An 18,409-nucleotide genomic window follows, 5' to 3' on the forward strand; every position below is an offset into this window, starting at 1 on the left:
TGGTTAAAGTTGTAAAAAATATGCACTTTCCAGAAGTAGGAAAATCTGAGTTTATTCCCATGTTGCCTAGATTTAGTTGAGCAACCAGTAGAAATCAGTTTTTCAGGGATGCCCTCCTGACCCTCTGGACTAAGTAGAGCCCCATGTTTTACCCGATTTCCCTCTGCTTTTTCAGAACATATGTCACAATTTTAGAAATAATTTATTTAATGTCAGTGCTTCCTTTAAACCAACTCCCTTAGGGTAAGGAATACTGCTAGTTCCCTGGAACCTGGGACAGAGCCTGGCATGAAGCAGGTGCTTAATAAATACTTGTTGAATTAATGAGCTAACTTCATCTCTCTAAACCTAAGTTTTGTATCTGAAAATCAAGAGGAGAAGGAGGTTTAGGCAAGATGTGCTGTAATGTTTCTTCTGGGTTCTAATATCTTATTTCTATATTCTGTGTCTTCTAAAATCATAAGTCTGCAATGATTTTACAGGTTGGTGCTGCCCATGCTAAATTCATTTAAGAAAAATTTTAATTAGGAAATATTTCAAGCATATAAAAAACAATAAGTAAATTTAGACATCCGAGTATCTACCAAAATGTTAAAAATGTTTCCATATTGCTTCAAATCTTTTCTTTAAATAAAATATGATAGATAAAGCAAAAGATCTCCCTCCATTCCACTTCAATCCCTTCTTTCCTTCCAACTATTAAGATGAAGGAAATACATCTGTATGTAAGAACATGAATAAGTCTTAAAAACATGAGGAATAGAAATGCCAGACCACTGAGATTAAATTTTGAGCAGTGTAGTGTAAGTAAATATTAAGTTCACATAAAATTATATTACATGTACTTATGGATATATGCATGCATATTTTACAAATGTGTGGAAGCAGATCAACAAAATCTATTAGTTTTTTAAACAAATGAATCTAGTAACTTGAATCCAGTTTAGAACCCAGTGATTACTAGCAGATAAATATGAACTGTGTGATTCATTGTAAATGGTTAATCTTCAAACTTTAGCAGACTTTTATTATCTGGCAACAACCAGTTCCTGAAAGTTTGAAATAATAATGTTTCCACAGTGTTCCCAAGATTACTTAAGCTACACTAAGCACTTCATGTGGACGATCTTAAAAATAGGAGGCTTCAGTAAAAATCATAATACATACATGCCTTTTATGTTGGTCTTTGCAGTTGACTGAGGCTTCTCATATCTGTGATTTTTTTCCTCCACTCTAAGAGATGTATATTGCATATTATAATTTTTTCTGTTTTCTGTTTGTGAGAGGTGAAGTAACTGCATAAAGACTCAGGGAATAAATAGAAGAGGCAGAGTTTAAATCTTGTCTTTTGACCCCTAGTCCAGTAAATGTTGCTTCCCATTATTGGTTTTGGATAAGAGTCCTTTTCCAAAGCTCTTGGCTTTAAGAATTAAGCCCTTTCCTCTTCTACAACAAAATTGGCCTGTTAAGTCCAGTGTTACCTCATGGTATTTTATTTTCTTTGTCCAGAATTAGAACAAATTATTTTTTTCTTTTCTCTATCTGTTGATGAGTCCAATGACTAAGCCCTGTCTCATTTTGCTCCTGAATATTGGGAGCCATGTGTTAAAACTAACTCTCATTCATTCTGCTTTGACTTTAGAAAAGAGATAAGAAAATGACATTATTTTTGCAAGCATCTTTAGTTCTAATGAATAATAGTTCTTGGCCTGTTTTGGTACTTCCTTGCCTATCTTTCACGATGAAAACTAGAAGACTGAGTTTTAGTAATTCCAAAACATTTTCTCCATCTCTTCACCTTTTTCTTCATTTGTACTGCTCTAGTTTAGGCTCTCCTCATTTCTTGTCTGAATGGGTCCTAATGAGTCTCCCTTCTTCCTACTTTGCCTCAGTCTTGCTCCTATCAGCTTTGTTTTACTTACTACATAGAAACTGATTAGGTCTTTCCCCTGCTTTGCAATCGTCAGTGACTCTACTTTGCCTGCTGGTAGAGTCCACCTCTTTCTTGTGACATCCAAGTCTCCTCTGAATCTGGTAGCTGCCTTCTTCGCTTAGCCTCATTGCTTTCTGCTCTGCCTCTCCTCCTTCTTCCCCCAGCACATCTCTATTTCAACCATATTAACATCTCTTTGCTTGTACTCATGATGTTCTCTCTTCATAGAGAGCCTGCTCTCTGCCTCTTGACTCTTCCTTCCTCCTGTTTTTGGGTGCACCATCTAGTTGGTGAATAACTTGTCTTTTTTAAGGCCTGGTTTAAATATCACTACCTCTATAAAACCTTTCTTCTCTGCTTTAGTGGAATATATTTACTTTTCGCTTTCTCTCTTATTCCAACCAATCCATCAGCGGATCTGGTTAAAATATATATGGAAACCAGCTGCTCTTCACCAGCTCCCCTGCTGGTCTAAGCCACTATCATATTTTTCACTTGGATTATTTGCAGTAGCTTCCTTGCTGGTCTCTCTGCTTCCATCTTTGGTCAACAGAGTTTATTCTTCACATAACAGCCAGAATCTTGTTAAAATGCAAATCAGATCATGTCACCTTCTCAAACCTCTCCAGTGGCTTCCTATCTCACATCAAGGAAAACTGAAGTCCTTACTCTGGCCAAAAACCTTGCATGATCTGGGCCCCAACTTCTCTCTAAATTCTGATCATATCCCCTATCACTGTATCCTTTGTTCACTGCTCTACAATGACACTGGCCTTCATGACAGACATACTCACCCCAGGACCTTAGCACTTGCTGTCTTCAGTAATTGGAACATAATTTCCCTAGTAGTATGAATGGCTCACTCCAATGCTTCCTTCAGATCTTTCTTTGAATATCAACTTACCAAAGTATTCTTCTCTGACAACTCTAGATAAAATAATATCCTCCTCATATAACGGTCTCTAACTCCTGGCTCTTGACTCTCTACTGCCTTTAAATTTACTCTGATTTTCTTTATAACACTTACCACTATCTGACATAGTATTCACTTGTTTATTCTAGAATGTTAGCACCTTTAGAGCCTTTGCTTTTGTTCACTTCTGAATTTCCAAACCTAAAACAGACTCTTGAATATAGTACTTTCTCAATAAATATCAAATTTATTAATTAGTAGTTAATTGCTCTATCCTCTGTAATTCCATAACGCTTTACATACCTATAGCATTGTTTGTATTTCACTCTACTTCTAAACTGTGAGCAACTTGAGGATAAGGACTGAGTAATTTTTTCTTCCAATTTATTTTACATGTTAAAGACTATCCTACACAGTGAGGATATATAAGTTTCTCCATTTGAGGGTTTTTAAGTCTCATTTCTGTCTTTTCCTAGTACAGAATAGAGTACCTGGCATCATATAGTATGTGCTCAAGTAAATGTTTGTTCCATAATTATTGAATGATGTGCAAATGGGGAGATAAATAGATTTAATTTCTAGTTTGCAATGGCAACTGCTTAGCAGATTCTAAGGTAGTCAACGTTTTATTTTCCACTAAAATATGATGAATTCCAGAAAAATACCTAACTAAATTAGACACTCAAGCTATTGACAGTCTCCTGTAGCAAATTTATTACTTAAAAAGTATGGAACTGAATTGAAAAATGTCAAAGGATGCCAATACTAGCTCTGGCTATAGCTTGCTATATTCGTGGAAAACTACAAAAGCAAATTAAGGGCCTGTATTTAAAAAAAAAAATAAGCATAAGGGAACATGATTTTAATGAACCAAAGAAAGCAAAAGCATCCAAATAACTGAAAAAAAAAAAAAAAAAAGGTTTAAAATGTTGCTTCAGTACAAAGTAATAAAACATAAGCACTGTAAAGTTGGAGAAGAAAATAATAAATCTAGAATAGCAGGCTCTGATGAAAAGATGACTGGATAAGGTAAAAAGGGATATAGATGAGATAAGCAAGTTCAATTGAAATGCAATAGAAGAATTTCAATTCTTTGTAGTAGAATAGAACAGAATTAACTCTAGAAAGCCATACTTATGGTAGAGAAAACAAATTTGAGAAGCTTTCCCAGAATGCAAACAAAAGAAAAAGATGTCAACAATTAGTGTTTGAGTATATAAAATGTATGGTGGATACAGAGGGATATCCAGAGTAAGACTTATATGTTTCTAGAAACTAATAAGAGCAGAAGGAACAAAAACACAGGTAAAAAAAAGGAAAAAATAAGAAATTTACTGAGTTGAGTTCAAGCACGTAAGTTGAAAGACCTCACCAATTTCCAAGTTATTTTGAGAAAAAAGACATATTTAGAAACATTCTCACTTAAAACAAAAACAAAAACAGAATAAAGAAGGAAACAAAATCCTGAAAATTTCTAGGGAGAAATAAGCAGCTTGCTTAATTTAAAGGAAAAAAATTCAAATTGACCTCAGACTTCTACAATGCTAAAATATACATTGACTCAATTATCCAGTTTCAAGAGATTCAGTTAAAATTAATTTACATACTAAAGATTTGTATACTAAAATGTGCTCTTCAGTGTTATTTTTAATATTTTTACAATGGAGTAAAATTTATACTATAAAAGAAAACATGCTTAAATAAATCATAGTATATCCCTTTTTAATACTATAAACATAACCACATAAAATTATATTTTAAAATTAGAACAGGCTCATATGTTAAATAAAAAAATATACCAAACTTTTTATGATACACCTCAGTTTGTGTATATGTGTGTGTGTGTGTGCGCATGCACGCATAGGAAAAAGTCTAAAATATTGGTATGTATCTCTGGGTAGGGGGAATATGTCATATATTTTCTTTTTTCCATAATTTTTTATGTATACATGTTGTTATGACTATGAAAACAGACAGATTTATAAAAAAACAAAAAAGAGAAGTTGGGCAAGTTTTTAATGCCCATAACTGCTTCTAATAGTAACAGCACTACAGGGAGAGAAACTTTATAATTTCAAACGTAAAGTTTGGAATGTTTAATATCCACCCAAAAAGCTGCTGGAAATTCAATGCAGTGGACTTGCATCACCAAAGAAATTCTTAAGTTATAGTAGATTCTTTTTTCAGGTATAAAATCAACTGGGTTCTTGATTTGATACCTGTCAGTAGGAAAAACCTAGCTAGAGATAAATATAACCTTGGAAGAACAATGAAAACAAAAAAATCTGTTTAGAATGGTAAGAAAATGTGCAAAGGGGAAATAAGTTCAAACTAGAAGTGGAATCCATGAAACAAACCAAAAACTTAGAGAAAGAATTATTTTTCTCAAGAATGTTGTATAGTCGCTTATTACTTTGGATATGCAGTATAATAGAACCCAACCCCCCAAAAAGAAATGCTTCATGTGTTCCTCAGTGTTAAAAATTAGAAACATCAGAATGTTGTAGATATAGCTAAAGGAGTGCTTAAAGTGAACTTTGTAGAATTAAATGCTTATATTAGGAAAATATGAAAGTCTAAAATCAATGATCTAAGGTACCAATTTAAAGAAGAAAAACAAAACAATAGCAAATTGAATGATAGTTCAATTAATGTAGTTAGACAAGAATAAAAAATTAAAAGTCATGCATGTTAGAAAAGAAGAAATGAAACTGGCTTTACTTGCAGTTGACATCATCATCTATGTAGAAAATTGTACCTACAAAAAACTACTAGAACTAATAAGTTTAGAAAGATTTTGTATATTGACAGGATATATGGTCAATATACAAAAATCAATTATATTTTATGTACTAGAAAAATACAATTAGAAATGTAAATTTTTAAAGTATTATTTACAATTTAAAAGTATTAAAGAAGTAATCTAACAAATTTGTGCAAGATTTACACACTGAAGACTATAAAATATTCCTGAGAGAAATTAAAGATGTTCAAATTAAATGGAGATATATACCATGTTCATGGATTAGAAGATACAATATTGCTAAGATATTAATTCTCTTCAAGATGACCTATATATTCAACACAGTCTCATCCAAAATTCTACCAGGCATTTTTGTGGGAATTGACAAATTTCTTGTAAATATTATATGGAAATTCAAAAGACCTAGAATAGATAAAACAATTTTGAAAAAGAAGAACAAAATTGGAGAAATCAGATTACCTGATTTTAAGACTTGCTATAAAGTTAGAGTAATCCAGACAGTGTGATACTGATGTATGAATAGATCAATAGAAAAGAAGGCAGTGTCCAGATAAAGACCTGAACACATATGGTCAATTAATTTCACAAAAGTTGCCAAGGATATTCAATAGGAGGAAAATGTAATCTTTTCAACAAACTGTGCTGGAACAATTGAATATCCATTAAAAAGAAGAAGAGAAAGAGGAAGAGAAGGGAGAGAAAGAGGAGACTGAAAGTAGATATAGGACTAAATGAAGGAGCTAAGATTATAAATCTTCTACAGGAAAACATAGAAAATCCTTCTAACATTGGATTAGACCAAAATTTCTTAGGACACAAAATGCATGAGCCTTAAGGGCAAAATACTGATAATTTCTTAAAATTAACTGTTTTGGAAAAGCACAGAAAGTGGGGTAAAAAAGGCAATCTATAGCCTGGGAGAAAATATATAAGTTTTTAACTTATATTACATAAAGGACTTGTATCCAGAATACATAAAGAACTCTTTTCACTCAAATTATGAACACAAGCAACCCAATTAAAAAATGAAAAATTAGAAAGTATACAAGATTTGAACAGACACTTCAGAAAAGAATAGCAAATAAGTATATAAAAATAATATAAAGTAAATATAAATATATTTATATTTTAAACTTTTCATTATATAAAATATAAATATAAACGAAGTATATATGTATATGAAAAGATACTCAAGATCATTAAACATCAGGGAGATGCTAATTTAAACCACAGTGAGAACCACTACATACCTGCTAGGATGGCATTGAAATTGACAATACCAAGTGCTGACAAGGATATGAAGCCCTCATACGCTGCTGGTGGTGATGTAAAATGGCACAACGTCTTTGTAAAACAGTTTGGAAGTTTCTTATGAAGTTAAGCATACACTTAATCAGCAATCACGCTTGCAGTACTTATCCAAAATAATGTAAACATATGTCCTAAGATTTGTATATAAATGTTCATAATGCAGTTGTCCCTCCATATCCATGGGAGATTGGTTCCAGGACCCCCAGTGAATACCAAAATCCACAGATGCTCAAGTCCCTTATATAAAATGGTATAGCATTTACATCTAACCCACATACATCCTCTTTTATACTTTAAATCATCTCTAGATTTCTTATAATGCTTAATACAATGTGAATGCTATGTAAATAGTTGCTGGCAAGGCAAATCCAAGTTTTGCTTTTTGGAACTTTCTGGAAAAATTTTCCTCCATATATTTTCAATCCATGCTTGGTTGAATCTGTGGATGTGGAACCCACAGATATGGAAACCAACTGTAGTTGTATTCATAGTAAATAAAAACTGGAGATAATTGGTGATTTGATAAATAATGGAATTCCATTCAATAATAAAATAGAATGCTGATACATGCAAAAACGTCAGTGAATCTCAGAAGCGTTATGCTAAGTGAGAGAATCCAGGCACATAACGTACAGTATTATTCCAGTTCTATAAAAATTTAGAAAGGCAAAAGTGTAACGAGAGAAAGCAGGTACAGATTGCCTGAGAATGGGTTGGGGCAAAGATTAACTGCAAAGGGGAAAAAGATAATTTTGATGAGGGGTGGGGACTCGGGGAAGGCTGGGGAGGGGATGGAAATAGTGTGTATCTTACTCATGATAGTGGTTACATAAAAGTGTACACGTGTCAAAAGTCACCAACACGTACTCTTAAAAATTGGTGTATTTTATAGTAAATTACACTTCAAAGCTGATGAAAGGAAAACAAAGCATACATACCCAAAAGAAATTGGTCTTTAGATTTACAGAATCTCAGGTCAATGTTTGGGAGCATTTTAGAGGTAAATTTTAGAAGTCCCAGAGAGGAAGAGAGACATTAAAAGAATCCAGATGTATTCCAGTTTGTAGTCTCTGCTGACTTGAATCACCAGGGTATTTTAAAATCTTGGCATAAATTAGATTCCTGTTTTTAGTGATCTTGCAGAAGCATGGAAAATTGGTGAAGATGATAGTGGCTATTTGGTGGGGGAAGTGGGCAAGTCTAAGGAATTATGAATACACTGTAGGCCAAGGAGACTGAATTTAGTACTGGAAAAATATTAAATGTCATCACAGAACCAATTTGCAAATAATGAAGGAAATAGAGTAGCAGAAACTTGGCTTTGTCAAGAAGGACACATGCCAGACCACTTCAGCCTCTCTGATTACTGAACAACAGTTCTGGAAGTTTAACTGGAAGCAACAATTGGAACGTATCCTGGCCCTGGTCAGACATTTAGATTTAGTCAATAGTAAACCCTCATCACTAAAATTGGAAAATATGGTTTACAGCCGCAGATGCAGCCCTAGCTGAAGAGTAATATCTAAATTTTCCTGGCACGGTGTGGAGAACAGAAGGAAAATATGTTTGAATTGTGGGTGATGAATGTATGGTGTGTTTGAAGCATGATGAGGTTTGCATGGGTAGAACATGGGAGTGGGAAGTGTGTGTGTTTGGGGGGTAAGGGGAGGGAATGAGAGAAAGATGAAGCCAGAACACAAAGGGCCTTCATACACCATGTGAAAGAGCAGGACCTCTTTCATGAATTCCCCAGAGACGTAATAGAATTACTGACAGACAGCTGGTCCTAGACTCTAGGTCGGCTTCCCTCTAGTCCAGGATTATTTCACTTCTATCACTTGCTGCTTCTCCCTGCACTGAAATGAGCAAACATTATTATACTGAGAAATAAATAAAGAGGAATTATTGATGGTAAGTAGATCATTTTTGAGCTCCATTTTAATGTTAGAGAAGATTGTATACCTCTTAGGTTGATTTGGCAAATAGCCACACGTTTGAGAATTAGAAAAAAACTAAAAGTACAGAAATATGCACTGCAGAGCCAAGAGAATGAGAGATGAGGAACTATTGTTCCAGGACTATGGATGATTCTTATATACTGGTTGTTAACCAGATCTTCTCTGTGACCTCAGGCAAGTCCTCTGCCTTCTTCTTATCTATAAAATGGGGATAATAATACTGATCCATTATCTGTTATCTGAAATTCTGAAATTCAAAGAACTCTGAAAAACAAAAGTTTCTTTGGTTTTGTTTTAATTTCATAAGTTCGTGGCAAACTCAGGTGGTGGTGAAACCTGGCCTGAACATTGAGGGTTTATGGTCATTTCCTACTTAGTGTGAATCTTCATGAATTCTGAAGAAATATTAAGATTTGATTATAGGGTGGCCCACTAAATCCTGCTGGAGGTGTTTATAACATATGCTATATGAACTCTACTCCCTTTCTAAAATCTAAACAATTCTGGATTCTGAAACATCTGGCCGCAGGGGTTTCAGATAAGAGATTGTAGATCCGTAATACCTTCCTATTAGGCTTCTGTGAAGATTAAATTTCTTACACCATAACTCAGAAAATGGTGAAGTTATTATTGCATATCATTACTGAAATGCAGAAATTAGATCCCCCCCTCCCACCTCTTAAGGATGAGTGAAGATTTAACCTGATGATGCCTAAGATTATTCTTAGTACTTTTACGTTTTAGTCTGTCAAGTGTGATTTACAGTATATCAGCTATTGAAACAGAACGTTTCTCTTAACTGTCTTACTCTGAACACTTATCCTTCTTTTCTTGCAATCTTTACACACTTGGATGGGTGCCTTATTTGCCTTTAGGGGTTAGCTGACAAACTTTTTTTGCAGTCATCTTTCCTAAGGTGCATTTTATGAAACTCATGTTTAGATTATACATCTCCTAGTTTAGTTAAAACACAAACAGATATGCTTATTTTCTGAGAGTTCTCAATAAAAATGAGTTCATAACATGCTTTAAGACGATGTCTTTATTTGTAAAGTCATTGGTTAAAAACACTAGAGGAAAAATATCCACCTAGATTCCATTTAGTGTTTCCCAAGTAGAATTTTATTTTTGTGGTTGATTTATGGCATGCTTCCTATTTCTTCACGCTATATAAAACCCTTTTGCTGTGTTTAATCCTTGACCTGTGGGCATGGAGAAACGATTATGTAATACACATCTAGTATTTGGAAAATTTTAACTGAAAATTTCATATAATGAAATGCTTGGGAGAAAAAGAAAGATTATTTAAATAAATATTATATTTCAAAAGGAAGAGATAAAGCAATTATTTTTAAATGTGCTTTTCCATGGGACATTTGCCTCTATTCAGAGGTGGGTTGGAACATAGCAATAATGAATCCCTTTGCCACTCTGGCTCCTGCTCCCCAGTGTCTTTTCCCTGGAAGGATGTTGCTGCCAATTTAGGATTGTAACCTGTGTGTGTCTGTTTACCTTTGTTTGGGTAAGTGTTACTAGGTACCCTGCTCTTGGCCATCAATTCCACTACCTGGGTGGTTTCACTCAACATCAGAATGAGGAGGAATGCAGTGATGAGGCATTGACCCAGATAACAGGGGTGATAAGGTTTAAGATAGTATAAGGATTAGAATGTAGACTTTCTATACTGTTTCAGAGGTGGGAAGAGGAAACAACAAGGATGGAACTTTTTCTTCAAGGTCTCATGCTTTCTCCACCCTATTTTCAAATTTTACAGTCAACAACCACTGAACTTCCTCTCCCTACAGAAGGTAGTGTGGGGAGGAAAAATTTCAGTCACTTGCGAGTGAAAAGATAATCTTTTTGCTGCCATGATTTGCTGTGTTGTAGTAGAGCAGTCCTTCTTTCATGAGAACGTATGACCAAGTGGCCCCTTCCAGATCCCTCATTCTTTTAGGCTATGACCTTAGAAGATAAGTGCAGTCATTTGCGGGAACTTTTGCTTTGCAGTTTTCTAGTTGGTTGACCTCAGGTAAAATCTCTTCACTATCTGCCAGATATTCTATCTTAAAACATTTTTTTCCATAAACCCTAATTCCTATGAGTATTATAAGGGGGGGGGGATTAATTATAGTCTGTTTAATATCACTCAGTACATGAGAACATTGTTTTTCCATTTAGTTTCTGGTACTCTGTAAAGCTGTTCATAGTGTTAATCATTGAAATATTTCTGAGAATCTCTTTCTTCGTCCTAAAGAGAAGATAACAGGAAATAATGACATAAATGTGTTTTGATAAATGTGAAATAGTTTGTAGACATAGGATTTTATTTAAAGTGGAAAAAATGATTAATTTGATCAGTGAATGTAATTCCCTCGAATAAGATTGCTAGATGTCATGCGTATAGTAGCCAATGGTGAACGTGATGCCGAAAGCTCAGCCTCTGTACACCAGTGCCGAACCAAATCCCAGAGATAGAGTTTTGGGTGAAGTAGAAGAGAATAGCTTTACTGCTTTGCCAGGCAAAGGGGGGCAGAGCGGGCTCCTGCCCTCAATAACTGTGTGACCCAACCCTGGAGGATTTGGTGAGGAGTTTTATAGTGATGGTTCAAGGGCAGAGTTGATGATAAGATTAGGGTGTGTGCAGAGCCTGCACTCCTTTAATCTGGTCTCAGGTAGTCTGATGAGTTTTTCTGGTTGCTTTAATCTGGCCTCAGGTGGTCTTCTCTGGAATGAAGAATGCTAACTCCATTTGTTGGGGGTTTTGGTTCTGTAAGGAGCTCAAAGATATTGTTCTGTGTATCCCTTGAGGCAGAACCAGGACCCTGCCCCAAGGCTGCACTATTGTTTTCTGGCTGCTCCTCATTTGTCTCTGCATCCTCTCCCTTCCCTGATTAGCAAATGTTTGAAACTGCCCTTTGGGGCTCAGGGAAGGTCATGGAGGCTAGAATCTGTTCCCTACAAACAAGGAATGGGGGACCTGGAAAGGCTTCTCTACCCAGGAACCCCACAGGGTCCTGCTCGGTTTCATACAGGCAGCTATAAAGGTATGTGTTTACAGAAAGTAGATACATGTTCCGTGTTCTGATTTTGAACAGGTATTTTGAACAACAGTATCTCCTATTGTTTCTTTTCTTTCCTCCACCATTGGCCCATCTCTAAGCAGTATTCCACTGAACTGAAGAAACTGTACTGCCAGATTGCAAAGACATGTCCCATCCAGATCAAGGTGATGACCCCACCTCCTCAGGGCGCTGTCATCCGTGCCATGCCTGTCTACAAGAAGGCCGAGCATGTCACTGAAGTGGTGAAAAGGTGCCCCAACCATGAGCTGAGCCGTGAATTCAACGAGGGTAAGGAGAACGGGGATGTGTGTCCGTTCAACTAAGTTCCTTGAAATAGAGCTCCTGTGGAGACTTTTGTTTGGTGCCCACTTACCTGGTTCCAACCTCTGCTGTCTGATGGCAGCTCAGGCTACCTTTCTGGCTGACAAGACTGTCTGAGAATAATGATGGGTAAATTTCAGGCTTTCACAATGATTGAACTGTTTATTTTAATATTGGTAATTGCTCAGTGACCTGGACTTGCCTCTCTACTCCCTACTGCTTCCTTCCTTCTTCTTCTTTTTTTTTTTTTAATGGGAGGGTTTAAGGAGAACATGTGGCCCCTGCTCTGTTGGGCCCTGGCTAGGGGCTTCAGTGCCTCTCCCAGGGTGATTGTCAAGGCCAGACCAATTAGGGTCTAGAAGGGGAAGAGATAGGAGCATAAAAGATGAGAAATATTAAAAAAAAAAAAAAAAAAAATAGAAGAAGAAAGTAGGAACTAAGAAGAAGAAATGAAGACAAATAATGGATAAGAAGAGTTAATAGAAGATCTAGAATGTAAGCTGGGGATGGGAAACAGTAAAGTGAGGGACTGGGAGTCAAAGAGCAGGTATCTTGGGGCCACCTTTAAGTGCTGTATCCATAGGTAAGTTAGGCCTCAGCCTCTGAGCCTCAGATCCAGTAATAGTTTTATAGAAGTGGTCCATATTTCCAAGGGTCCCCTTACATCTGCTGTTCTAAAGTTCTTTGAAGGCAGGCTAAGTCAAGAAGACAGAAAAGTGGAAAGGAAGGACAGAAGAAAGCATAAAGATTCATCAAAGAGTGATGAGGGTGCAGCAGGGTTGGGAGTTAGGATACTTTTTATAGAAATTATATGAAAAATAGAAGGATTGGTAGGTAGCCAGAATGTGTATATGTAGAGAATATAATAGATGTTAGAGAAAAAGAAATGGAGAAAGAAAATAGATAGAAATTTAAAAAGAGAAAGTTAAAATCCTCCCAGCTTAATACAACTATTTTTTACACATTAATTTCTAGTCCTTGTTTATATGATCTCATTATCCACACCTTTGCATCTTGCTTTTCACTTAACAATATGCTATAAAGGTTATCCCCTATAGCTAGGCTTCATTATAGGTTTCCATAATTGCCCTCCATCCCTCAAGGTGACATAACCATTTCTTATTGTTTTTTTTTTCTCACTGTTTGACATAATAGTTGTTTTTAGTTTTTGCCATAATAGATGATGCTTCAGAGAGCAGAGTTCTCTACCACTTGAATTGTTTACCCTGAGCACCAGAAACATGGGACTGTTCCCTTAAATACAGATGAACATTCCTGTCCTTTCTGTGGCTGTATGGGTGGTGATACTTTCATGTGTTAGATCTCTGGCAACAGGATCTAGTCCTCTTTTCAATGATGTATATTTCCTCTATTACACAAACCATTTCTTTGGCCACCAGTGTTCTGTCCATACAGTTTCATTTTGTTTTCTTTGTTTTGAGAGTGAAGAACTAAGAATTTTTTTTTCTGTCTCCGTTCTGCAGGACAGATCGCCCCTCCTAGTCATTTGATTCGAGTAGAAGGGAACAGCCATGCCCAGTACGTAGAAGACCCCATCACAGGAAGACAGAGTGTGCTCGTACCTTATGAGCCACCTCAGGTAAGCAGATAAGGACTGGGAAAACTTGAGAGTATTAGTTTTGGTGATAGGGGGTGTTTCAAGCATCAATTTCTATTTTAGTCCTTGTTATAAAACAAGTAACCTTTGTTGTGTTTCTTCTCTCCCTCTTCTCCACAGGCCACTTCTCTATCCCCCTTCAAAACTCCTAAATTTGTGCTAAATTTGTACTTGGTAACGTGGCTCTGTGCCCATGTTCCCATCTTAACGGCCGACGATAATTGAATCTACAGTTGAGTTTATACGTGGCATTATTATCCAGAGATCTTAACTGGCAATTCAGCTAGTAGTGGATGTACACGAGTACTGGATACAAGTATTTTTCCACTGGCCTGAAAATGGGAGAACCTAAGATGGAACTCTTAGCTGAAGTTTGAATGTACAGGTTCGCAGGTTAGAAAAGCAGAGTGGTGTGGCAGAAAGAACACTGGGGTAGTGAGAACAGATACTCTTCATTTGCTGACTCACTCTGAGAACCTTTAGCTTATAACTCTCCATCTCTGGGCTTCAGATTGCCTCATCCATAAATCCGTTTTCTGGACTAGATGATTTAATTCTGAGGACCTTTTAAGCTCCAGAGTGTTCTTTATAGAAGTGTACATTCACATATATGTTGTACTGTTTTATCCACCTCGGGAAAATATCCCTGGAGCATTACTGCTATAGTTAGTAATTTTTTCATCTCTCTCTTTTCGTATATATGATGAACCCTATTTGAATTGCGTGATATGATCAGCTTGCAAATCAATATGTAGGGTCAAAGATCGTTATTTTTTAAAAGCCTGTCTCACCTTGGGTAGGGTCCAATGTTACAGATATTAGCTTTAAGCTTCCCAAGATCCAAGGCAAAGAAGAAGCTACTGTGGATTTTACAGTTTGCCTTTGTAGAAGAAAGCACATCGCTTCCTCGGAAGTGGAGTTGTTTAAATAAGTGAGAACTAAGAAGGAAGAACTGAGAAGAAAGGACGTCAGTTCAAACCATGGTTAACACCGACTGTTTTTTCCCCCTCTCCGTGTTAAGGTTGGCACTGAATTCACGACAGTCTTGTACAATTTCATGTGTAACAGCAGTTGTGTTGGAGGGATGAACCGCCGTCCAATTTTAATCATCGTTACTCTGGAAACCAGAGAGTAAGTGGCATTTGCAGAATTGTCATTCTATAGAAACTCTGGGCAGAGGGCAAAGTGAAATTGTGTTTGCTTTATCATTACCTTTGCATGTGCAGCAGAGAGCTACCCTTGATTTTGTCCTTTGTGCTTTAAATCCTTGCTGCAAACACTTACATAAAAGATCTAAGAAAGTGGAGACAGAATGGGGTGGGTAAAGGTAGAAGAGAAAAAGAAAAGAATGGGGAAGGTGTTCAAGTCGCTTCATACCTGAATTCTTGACATTTGACTGGAATAGTTTCTGATTAGACAGTGTTTGTTTCATGTGGCCCCCGAGGCATTTAACAGTTTCTTTGAATAAGTCTGAGCTGCCTATGGGGATTTTATCTGGAGACATCCACTGGCTTAACGCAAGTTTCCTTCAAAATATGTAGCTAAATACAGCTGTTCAGCTAATGGCTTGGAGGTTCTTTGCAGAATAAATGGATGCTATTTACTAATATTGCTCATGGCGTGTAAGCACTTTTTTGTTCTGCCAGATGCTTTGGGGCCCATCCTCAAAGCAGCCATAACCAAGCTGGTAGTGGTGGTGCACTGGTGATGGCCAGCAGGGGACTTTTCAAATTAATTTAACCCTTTCTTCTCCTCTTCTCTAATTCCTAGTGGGCAAGTCCTGGGCCGCCGCTGTTTTGAGGCCCGGATCTGTGCTTGCCCAGGGAGAGATAGGAAGGCAGATGAAGACAGCATCAGAAAGCAGCAAGTCTCGGACAGCACAAAGAACGGTGATGGTACGAAGCGCCGTAAGTAGCTGTAGTGGCCAAACGGGGTAGGGTTAAGTCTTCTCCAGAGAGGGGGGCTGGGGAGTGATCTTTGAGAAGCTGCAGAATAAGACCTAAGGGCTTTAGAGGCAAGTATGACCCGAGGCCCCAGAGCTGATGGGAGCAGCTCTCGCTGAAATGGACTCCAGGTGTACACTATAGCATTTCAAAAGCAAATCATCACGGTGAGGATTTCTTAGTCAGCAATGCTCCAGATATGACTGCCAAACCAGCAACGTCAGCATCATCTGGAAACTGGGTAGAAATGCAAATTCTTAGTTCCCAGACTTGCTGAATCAGAAATTCTGGGTGTGAGGTCCAGGAACCTATGTTGGTTGTGTAACACCTGCAGGTGATTCTGTTGCCAGCTAAAGTCTGAGAAGCAGTATCTCAGCCTATTGGTATCCATTTATTTTTCTATTATTGAGCATGAGGGTTGAAAATGCCACCTGCCCTCCTCATGAATCTGGGGGAATAGCGAGACTTAAGAACACATTTTATAAAGCGCAGTCTGGGAAATATGCAGATCTGGGTTTCATTGAATCTTGATGTGTAGGACCCACTTGGGGCCTTAGTTACATCATTTATCGTGAGGCTAATGATTTAGGTCAGTTGTTTTCCAACTGGTCTTTTTAAGCAGTAAAAGCTTTTATTAAAGAAATATTTCAAAGAATGCAAAATAGATGAAAGCAGAGCTGCTGTAGCTGAAGAAGCAGGAGTCGGGGTGAGCTGTGGTTTCATGCTCCACTCACACCACCCCTTGCCCATGAGGTACACGTCCCCAGAGGCCTTCAGGTAACAGAGGTTCTTCAGGTAACAAGCGTTTGAAAACCATTGATCCACACGAGCTACTAGAGCGTGAGACATAATTCTAGAAGGTGGCTTGCATAAGCCTGATATCACGACAGCAAGTATTGTAAAGAACATCACACTATGAATTGTATCATGAAAAAGGTTTTAATCTTTTTACTGATTATTCTGCAGAAGAAATAAAAATTTTTGTTGCATTTTACAGAACAACAGTGTTATAACAACTGACCTCCATTAACTTCTGGCTGTTCAGTGTGATTTGCTTTTCCAGTTAGTCTCTTTTTCTCCCTGATTATTCCTCAAAAAATCATATACATAGGATTTATATTATATATACAATATCAATAGTACATATAATATCCATAATTATATCTCTACCCTTATTTTCCTCTTGGGTCTGTCTGTTGGCCTAGCTCCATACACTTCCCCGAGCACCTCAGTTACCAATAAATCAGTAACTTTCAGTAAGAACGATTATTTGAACTTTGGTAGGAGAATCCTCTCTATACCCTGGATCCTGGGTGTAGTTTCTACATTGTGGAAACCTTAGGGATTTATGAGATTAATTCACTCGTTTTACCAAAGAGAAAACTGAGGTCCTGGAAAGAGAGACTGCTTATCAAAAGTTATGCGATGTACATACTGACATCGGAAGGGTAAACTCACAAGGCTGAATGCACTGGCAAGACAACCTCTATAGCATGCATTTACGTCCTTGGAAGATAAATGACCTGAAAAATAAAACACAAAACCAATGTATCTTCCTTTCCTGAACAGCTGTTCACAGACCCATGCCAGGAAGACACAAGCATTCCTGCAGCACTACTTAAGCCAGAGGCCATTTCTCAGCCTCCCCGACCTCCCCCGGGGTTTTCTTTCATTTGTTTTCCCTCACCTTCCCTCCTCCCCACCTCATTATTGCTAGGTTTACACCTAAGGTAAAAGCAATCATCACCAATTACTGGCTGCTTAGAACTAGAAATTCTAATCTCATAAGTGTTGCTGGTGCTACTGTCTGTGTAATAAATGTATTTATTGCTTCAGAAATGTTCCCAGGATGAAACTTGCATTTTTCCTCCACCAGCTTTTCGTCAAAATACACATGGCATTCAGATGACATCCATCAAGAAACGAAGATCCCCAGATGATGAACTGCTATACTTACCAGTGAGTCTCCCTTGGGTATTCATGATCGCTTCATTTTCACCTTCTTTGAATGAGCTTTTACTCTGGGGTCATCTTTCAATTATCTGTGACAATGAGAAGAGGGTGACAGAGACTAGTGAGATAAAACAGAGAATTTATTTTTTGCAAAATTAGGAAATTACTCCTTCCCTCTACAGTTCTGGAACATATTAACAGTGTGGGCTCTTCTACTTACTGCTGACCCAGTCAAAGCTACCTTCCTAATAAAATTCTTCTTATGCAAATATTTAAAATTAATTTGTACTTCATTATTTAAGAGTGATAACATGATTTTAGACAGCATGGTCATACCAATTTAGGACTAAAATTTTGTCAGAAGGCATTCACTAAGTTGATAATACATAATGAATTGCCTGGGATTTCTTTTAGGGAGTGCTATAAAGAAAGCCAAGCCAGGCAGAATCCTCAATTATATGGGAATGGCCAGAGACTTGGCCTAGTTATTGTGTAGGAGCATTTTTCATTCCTACAAGGAATATAAGCCCTCTCAAGGTCACCAAGGTGCCCCTTTTTAGGCTATGGTTGTAGTTCATCGAATTCTTATTACCTTAGGTCTTTGCTATCTAGAGTGGCAGCAGAGTTTGGGTA

The 18,409-nt window shown here is 37.1% G+C and overlaps 1 protein-coding gene across 5 annotated transcripts in view; it reads left to right on the top strand.

The window, feature by feature from the left end:
* The window catches only part of TP63 (tumor protein p63), a 220,281-nt gene that overhangs the window by 180,888 nt on the left and 20,984 nt on the right, over positions 1-18,409 (top strand). For 3 of the 5 annotated variants that reach the window (XM_068545458.1, XM_068545460.1, XM_068545461.1), the window contains exons 5-9: positions 12,043-12,229; positions 13,747-13,862; positions 14,902-15,011; positions 15,651-15,787; positions 17,700-17,782. In XM_068545458.1, coding sequence (XP_068401559.1) covers positions 12,043-12,229; positions 13,747-13,862; positions 14,902-15,011; positions 15,651-15,787; positions 17,700-17,782 — 633 coding nt within the window. The remainder of the gene's footprint in view (positions 1-12,042; positions 12,230-13,746; positions 13,863-14,901; positions 15,012-15,650; positions 15,788-17,699; positions 17,783-18,409) is intronic. The other 2 variants (XM_068545459.1, XM_068545462.1) reach the window with 1 other exon arrangement.

Source organism: Eschrichtius robustus, chromosome 6 (assembly GCF_028021215.1).
Source record: "Eschrichtius robustus isolate mEscRob2 chromosome 6, mEscRob2.pri, whole genome shotgun sequence".
In the NCBI taxonomy this organism is placed as follows: Eukaryota; Metazoa; Chordata; class Mammalia; order Artiodactyla; family Eschrichtiidae; genus Eschrichtius; species Eschrichtius robustus.